We start from the raw sequence: 7,229 nt of genomic DNA on the forward strand, positions 1-7,229 counted from the left end.
TTCAACACTAAATCGAGACTTTATTTCATAATTGTAAGAAAAGCGGGAGCATAACAGAAGATACAAAGCTGCTTTAGTACTTTTTTTTGCAGCGGAAACAAACAAATTCAACACATAAATGATGTATTCTGAGATGGCCCTTCACAGGCTGCAGACTTGATGCAATCCTCCCAGTTTATGGCCAAACAAATGTCCTAATTTGTCTTTTCCCCGATTCCTTCTAAACGCATTGGAGAAGATTCTTGGTCACTCCCTTCAAACTTCTCGTTTGAGTTTTGAAAATTAAAGACATGGAATTGAAGAAAGACAAATTGACAAAGAAACAATGTAATCACTTTCCAGATGACTTCTAGAAGACCCAACAAATCAACCAGTCTCTAGCCTAACGCTTCTGCATCCTCTGTCGTTTGAAAGCCTTGTGTTTGTTCTTCTTCACTACTTTAGCTGCAGGAGCCTCCAGCTCAATGTGGACTGGCCTCTCCTCAGCCGGCGTGGCAAACACGTCATCTGTCACGTCCCTGGTCACCACCTCCTTGTTCTCCGTCCTCTTCAGCTTCTGGAGCTCCTTGACCATCTGTCTCTCCCTCAGCCTGGAGGCGGTGGCCATGCGGATCACACGCCGGCGCTAAGGGGAGATAGAGACAACAATGAATTACTCTGGGACAGTGATTAGTTATGGTCTTCCTAGTCTCAATATAAGTGATCAGACGCCCGGTGCTGTGGGGAGACAGAACAACAACGAACCAATCTGATCTAGAAAAATGTAACCATAATAATTCAAGACTGCCCCATCACCAACAGTACAAGGTGTGACTAAGTGATCACAGTCACCAGTACTGTTGGGGAGGGGAGACAGCTTTAGTTCATTGTTGTTCTATACCTACTGAAGATAAAGGTTTGATCTACCAGTGATGTAGGGAGGGGAGTCCACTAGGAATCAAATGAAATATTACCGTGTTCGGAGACTCGAAGTGTGGGTTCTCGAAGAGTGTGGGGCCGCCGAAGCTCCCCTGGAATATTTTGATGAGGTTCAGGACGAAGCGAGGTCCAATTTCTACCATCGATGCATCTTCCTCAATGATCTGTGGGACACAGAAATAAGTCGAAACACATGTTGCACTAATAACGTTGGCCATTCAAGAACATTACTTCTAAATCAGGGAGTGTTTACAACACGCTGTTCGAAATGATCTGAGAATATATTATATTCCACATACATTGGACCACATACTGTATAATGGAAAGGGGAGCAAGTTAGTTAAACTCACCTGATAGTTTCTGAACCATATCCTGTTGTCTGTTATGGTGAACGTGAAGACATGGTCCACAAAGGGCTGGCTCCTGGGGTGGTACTGGGGAGTTGAAAATGTCTACAGAAAAACAACGCAAAAACTCACTTCTGAACGGATCACAGCGTCACAAGAAAAGCAAAACAACTAATAAATGGTAATTGCATTGTAATTTTTGGGACCAAATATTTTTGCTGTAATGATAACGAAACTAACCTGGATAAAGAGCTCCTTCAGCAGTGCATAATGAGGCTCCTTGTCAAATTGCTGTTGGGTTGAAAATAAATAGAAACATGAATTCATTAAACAGTATCCCCGTACAACTTGATGGTGAGGCCCATATGAAGTCAGTTTCAAGAGTATTCTGTAACACTATGGGGTGGTGTCCCAGACTCTGATTAGGATATTCTCAAAGTATTTTGCATTTTAATCCAGGACTAGGCATAAATCTGTGTCCGGGAATTATGTTGCCGTTGACTGAAACCGCAATACTCACAGGATCAAACGACAGCAGTGGTCTGGAACCCTTCAGACAGTTCCCTGTCATTTTGAGTTCGGCGAGTGTGTGGACTACAGGGAGAGTAAAAGAGTGAAAAATTATGAAGCTGTAGCCCGTGGTCATTATTCTATTCCATCAGTCATTCAGCAAACACTCTTATCCAGAGCAATCGGGGTTTAAGTGCCTTGTTCAAGGACAGAGATTTTTCATATGGTCAACTCAGGGATTTCGGTTACTGGCCCAACACTCTGAAACACTAGGCTACCTGCCGCTATTTGATACCAACAGCTGTTCAACCACTGTTACTTGATTGAGACAAATGCAAAACGTAGTCTATTCATGTCATTTCACACACAAACTCAGGCGATGGCACTCACCATTCTGAACCAAGAACTTTGCAGATGGTCCGTGGGGAACATTTGCAACCCTATACAAAAAGAAAGTGACTGAAATCATTACATTTTAAAGGTGACGTTTTCATAGACATGTCAAGTGACAGGAAGCCATGTCAGGGGACAGGAATAGAATGCTTTTGTGGAGAGGATTTGTTGTTAACTTTGATACTCACCACATATAGAGATCCTGCTTCTTCTTTGCTTCAAAGAATATGCATTTGTTGCAGTTCTTGATTTCACACACCTCGTTTATGACGAAGAGTTTGTCCTTTCTGTCCATTTTTGTGTCTGTAAGAGTAAGGTCAAGTCTCCTGGGTTACACCCAACTACATACCTTGATCAATATCACCAAAACACTGAAATAAGAAAATACAAACATGTAAAAAGGAACAAACTGAACCAGTGTTTGGGCAAAGGAGGAGATTAATATATGAAGTATTCTGTAGGCCAGTTAGCTACCATTCATTTCCCCATTAGACAGCTCTGCAAGCATCATGCCAAAATATGTTCTTTACTCACCAAATATGGAGTTTGGCAGAACAACTGTCGTCATGCCCCTGTATGCAAATTCCCAAATAGGTCTTAATAATAATTTTAAAAAAGTACAAGCAAACCGAAAACATTTGTTTGGATAGAATCTAGCATTTTTGACCAAGTACGCACGCGCCAAACCCACCTCGTCGGCACCTCCAATAAAATCACTCATTACTGTCACACACAGGTTGGCTTAGACTTTGATCATGTCTCAGTTCCATTACACATAAGTCATTGAACAAAAGCGTCTTCTGTACGGGGGAGTTTTGTTAAGATCCCTGACGCTCAGTCTGAACATTAACACACATTACATCAAAACACCTTTATAGGGTTAGTGTTACTACACATCCATGTTACAGAACGTGTTTACGGAAGGGACCACCTGTGCTAATTTAGCATGCTCTTAACACCTGTACGTAACGGAAGACCACCAAAAATATTGTTGGCTGCAACTGTGATCAAGCCGGTTAAAACAGTGTACAGTAAGTGTATATTTAGCATTTGTGAAATTATTTTGATGTTATTTGAAAGTAAAGGGCTTTGTGTTTCTACAACCGTAACGCAATTTTGAAACAATTCACGTTTCAATCATTCTGATTGGCTGAGCATGGCTCCCCAGTGTGTGGTCCTTGCGCCTAAGTAGATGGGCCTATGCCCTCCCAGGCCCAAAAATCCCTTCCCAGTCACGTGAAATCCATAGATTAAGGCCTAATGAATGTATTTCAATTGACTGATTTCCTTATATTAACTGTAACTCAGTAAAATCATTGAAATTGATGCGTTTATATTTTTGTTCAGTATACATACCATGTGTGACCGGAGTCCATTTTGTTTGTTGCTCAGCGAAACTCCATATTTGATGAGTAATGAACGTATTTTGACATAATACTTGTAGTTGCAAAACTAGGCTAGAGAAGAGACTCGTGATATCCATCGTCTCCTCTGCTCACATACTGGTACAGGAACAAACCTGCTTTCGTGTGTGGCATCATTGTCCTGAGGTCCTGCATCAAATGTCGTGTTCTATAGTTGATGCCCCTTGAAGAGAATACAAGAACTCGCTCTTTGTTTCTCCACTTACCCTGGAAATCAAAATCCAATTCATCAACACATTGTTTCATAGACGATCTCTACAGTCATGTAACATTAGTCCATGTTGTTGTCGCTGTTTATATACAAGACAGACAAATATGTAACGTTTGCTAGTTAACTTTACAAGTCAAATTACTGGCTAGCAATTTCATATTTGAAACACTTACCATTGACACGGGTGCTGGGACGCTGATTTCCTTGTTCTGTTCCGTCTCTGTATTTCGGGGTTCATTTCCATTTTCTACTAATTTAACTTTCTTTGCTTTTCCACCTGGACCCTTTCCTCCACGTTTTCTCTTGAGCGCCGACATTTTGATTTCTGACACGCAGTCTCAGAACCGTAGGAACAGAGCGAGGGCAACACACGTGCGAGCAGGACAAACATTTAAAACAGACGCCACCTGGCGCCGCGGAGTTGTATTCCGATAACAGACAAGATGCTGCTAGTCGAAAGTGGTAGCGCCAGTTTTACATTTATTGTCAATACTAATATGTTCAAATATTTATCAAAAGTGAAGGAATATTTTGATTATACAAATATTGTTTCAAGTTCCTTGTAAACTTCCAAACAATGGGAGAGCAGCATTAATTCACTGAAAACAAACCAAACAACTAATTGAGAAAAACTATTAGCAATTAATCATTTTCACTTTAAATTGAACATGTACCAGAGCCAACACTATTTACAAATAACACAGTCAAGGAATACAATACAAATAACACAGTCAAGGAATACAATACAAATAACACAGTCAAGGAATACAATACAAATAACACAGTCAAGGAATACAATACAAATAACAGGGCCAAGTGAAAAAAAGCCAAGTTTTGCTTTAGAATAACATCTAAAACACTTGAGCCTCGTATTCTTGTACAAAAAATATTCCTATTCTCCCTAATCCTCTTCCACTTCCTCATCCGGACAGCAGTAGTATTCCACAAAGCAGATCTGTCCATCATCATTCCTGACCAAGTACTGCAAAGACAGGAACCCTCTGCAGTCTGTCCTCACCGAGACCTTACAGGATAGAGCCAAGGCCTTGGTGGACGGCTTCAGTAGAGACATCTTGTACCTGACAAAGAGTACATCAGCAAAGTGACAATCCAGTTAGCATGTACTTCAAAACCATAATTATCCCAGTGAAAGCCATACCCTCAGAGTGGCCGACCAGCAAAAACATAAATAATTGTGTAAATGAATTCCATGTTCACGTGCACATTTCTTGATTTCTAGGAAATGCAGGAATCTGGAGTGCCACACTTCCCGAATATCCAAATACATGATGATAATACAGTATATAGAAGATGAATGTACCTGTTAGTCTGAGTCTTTGTACACTGAAACAGCTCCATCATGTCAGAATCCTTTGGGTAATCATAATGGGCATTCCCAGAATTCCCAAAGGTAGACAACCTAAACATGAAAACAGATAAAGAGAAGAAAGGTTAACAATGGCACGATGATACTCTGCAACCATCATCCTGTAGCTGTAATGACCTCAGTACAACAACCAGCGAACTTGTCAAGAGTATCCAGCCTTTTGGTGGACGGACTGCTGCAGACAGAGACTACAGTTAAGAGTCCTTAATTTGCTACAATACAATGCCATTTTGAGATTTCCTCATTTAAAAAAAACACAACACAATTTGTTTAGTAGAAAACAAAACAAGTATTGCACCTAAAGTATGGCTGACTGGGAGACATGGTGATCTGCAGGACCTCACTGGTCATGTCCAGCTCAGAGAAGGCCTCCTTCAGACTCTCTGACTGGAGGATGACTTTATTAGTCACATTGGTGCTGCAGAACTCAAAGTCTATGGGCTCCTCTGGCTCCTGGGTGTTGATCTTACACACCGTCACCACACCACCCTCCTCTAGGAACAGGGTCAGGGGGTAGCCGTAACCGTTGTAGCACATCCGCAAGGCAGTGGCCACTCCTTCAACAACAAAAAAGTAGACAAAACATGTTAGTTACTCCCAGTAGCTTTAATCATGTTTTTAGTTTCACATTTCTTTAATGAAAGGTGTGGCTGTGACTCTCTCCTAGAATAAAAAGCAGATGATTTTATTAACGTTAAAATAATGGCGTTTTGACCTGCAAAGTCTTCATCAGATTGTTTTGTAAAATCACCCAGGAGAAATCTTAAAGGATATCAAGAAGACAGTCTTCTTCATTACCTGGTACTGTGCTTCCCCCAAAGATGGTGAGACAGTCCAGAAGAACGGTCAGGTTGACCTGAAACCCCACTGAGTCCTCTCTGATGGTAAACTCTTGGAAGATCTCAGCCTGGAAAAGAATGACAACATTAACGAGACATGACAACACAGCCCATCTAAAGGTTAATGACTCAGAATTTGTGTATGTTGATATTCCTGCACTAACCTGAATGAAGGCATTGGCTTGCAGACATTTAGAGTCCTCCACAGTGACTTTCAACCCGTTTGGTGTGGCATTGAAAATGGCATGATCTTTGAAGGTGATGGCTTTCAAGATGTTGGACAGATTACGGACATTATCCAGACTAGCTACAAGGACGTAGTTGTCACCTCCAGTCTGAGACTGAGTAGACAAGGGCATTTTCTATCTGAAATAAACAAAATCAACAAAAATCAAAGGAGGAAAGCAAACTACAGTAGCTAGCTAGATGATTGAAATCAAGATTAGCTAAAGTTAACATAGCTAGCTAGCCATTCTAGCTGTCAGCCCACTTCAGCCGGCTAACGTTACGATAAATCTGATCTGCCAGCGTTAACTTTATATAACCAGTAACGCTGTGTCACACGCACACAATTGTCACTCGTTTTAGAAGATTAATCTTGATATATCAAAGTCTGTTGACGTTTTTGAAGAATCGCGCCATCTGAGATTTCTTAACAATACTTTACTTCCGGGTGTTCTTCTTCGGTGGTGCATGCCCTGTCTCAAAGCCAATTGCAATATAATTTAACGATTTCGCCCCTTCTGTTTGGAGGTGTTTAAACAACTTAGTTTTCCAGACAGTACCTTGTCCATTATTGAGGTGTGTATGCCTACACAAAAAGACACACATCGCAACCGGCCGCGACCGGGAGACCCAGCGGGTTTGGCCGGCTGGGATTTCCATGTCCCATCGCGCTCTAGCGACTCCTTGTGGCGGGCAGGGAAGCTGACCTTAGATGGCTAGCTGTACAGCGTTTCCTCTAAAACATTGGTGCGCCTGGCTTCCGGGTTATTTTTTTTTTAACCTTTATTTAACTAGGCAAGTCAATTAAGAACAAATTCTTATTTACGACTTCCTAGCAATAACGGTTAAGCAATCAGTGTGTCAAGCGATGGGACAAGACTTGTAACTACCAATTGGATATAAGAAATTGTCGAGAAAAAGGGGTAAAAAGTACAAAAATAATGATAATAATAATACTTTAAAATACTACTTAAG

The 7,229-nt window shown here is 41.2% G+C and overlaps 2 protein-coding genes across 3 annotated transcripts; both read right to left on the reverse strand.

Moving 5' to 3' along the window:
- bxdc2 (brix domain containing 2) lies at positions 1 to 4,125 on the reverse strand. The gene is made up of 9 exons (XM_038988781.1): positions 3,977 to 4,125; positions 3,688 to 3,799; positions 2,357 to 2,471; positions 2,166 to 2,215; positions 1,786 to 1,859; positions 1,506 to 1,556; positions 1,269 to 1,370; positions 954 to 1,082; positions 1 to 625 (listed from the first exon to the last, which is right to left on the reverse strand). Exons 1-9 carry the CDS (start codon positions 4,118 to 4,120, stop codon positions 383 to 385), a joined length of 1,020 nt encoding a protein of 339 aa, XP_038844709.1. The 5' UTR covers positions 4,121 to 4,125; the 3' UTR covers positions 1 to 382.
- Positions 4,126 to 4,275: 150 nt separating this feature from the next.
- Positions 4,276 to 6,703, reverse strand: rad1 (RAD1 homolog (S. pombe)). Of its 2 annotated transcripts, XM_038988783.1 has the most exons (6): positions 6,598 to 6,703; positions 6,194 to 6,395; positions 5,989 to 6,097; positions 5,489 to 5,747; positions 5,125 to 5,223; positions 4,276 to 4,882 (listed from the first exon to the last, which is right to left on the reverse strand). In XM_038988783.1, exons 2-6 carry the CDS (start codon positions 6,386 to 6,388, stop codon positions 4,705 to 4,707), a joined length of 840 nt encoding a protein of 279 aa, XP_038844711.1. In that variant the 5' UTR covers positions 6,389 to 6,395; positions 6,598 to 6,703; the 3' UTR covers positions 4,276 to 4,704. The 2 variants fall into 2 exon arrangements, with proteins under 2 accessions (XP_038844711.1, XP_038844710.1); XM_038988782.1 differs by having other exon boundaries at positions 6,194 to 6,697.
- Between the last annotated feature and the right edge of the window lie 526 nt (positions 6,704 to 7,229).

The sequence above is a fragment of the Salvelinus namaycush genome, chromosome 3 (genome assembly GCF_016432855.1).
Source record: "Salvelinus namaycush isolate Seneca chromosome 3, SaNama_1.0, whole genome shotgun sequence".
Taxonomy (NCBI): domain Eukaryota; kingdom Metazoa; phylum Chordata; class Actinopteri; order Salmoniformes; family Salmonidae; genus Salvelinus; species Salvelinus namaycush.

What these genes read in the sequence shown, in the direction of transcription:
- rad1 (XM_038988783.1), bottom strand. Translation starts at nt 6,388, where the DNA reads ATGCCCTTGTCTACTCAGTCTCAGACTGGAGGTGACAACTACGTCCTT. An exon ending in AAGCCAATGCCTTCATTCAG is followed by an intron (nt 6,098 to 6,193) that starts GTTAGTGCAGGA and finishes ATTCTTTTCCAG; the next exon opens with GCTGAGATCTTCCAAGAGTT. An exon ending in ACAAAGACTCAGACTAACAG is followed by an intron (nt 4,883 to 5,124) that starts GTACATTCATCT and finishes ACTCTTTGTCAG; the next exon opens with GTACAAGATGTCTCTACTGA.
- bxdc2 (XM_038988781.1), bottom strand. Translation starts at nt 4,120, where the DNA reads ATGTCGGCGCTCAAGAGAAAACGTGGAGGAAAGGGTCCAGGTGGAAAA. An exon ending in GATGCCACACACGAAAGCAG is followed by an intron (nt 2,472 to 3,687) that starts GTTTGTTCCTGT and finishes TTACTCTTACAG; the next exon opens with ACACAAAAATGGACAGAAAG. An exon ending in AAGCAGGATCTCTATATGTG is followed by an intron (nt 2,216 to 2,356) that starts GTGAGTATCAAA and finishes CTTTTTGTATAG; the next exon opens with GGTTGCAAATGTTCCCCACG.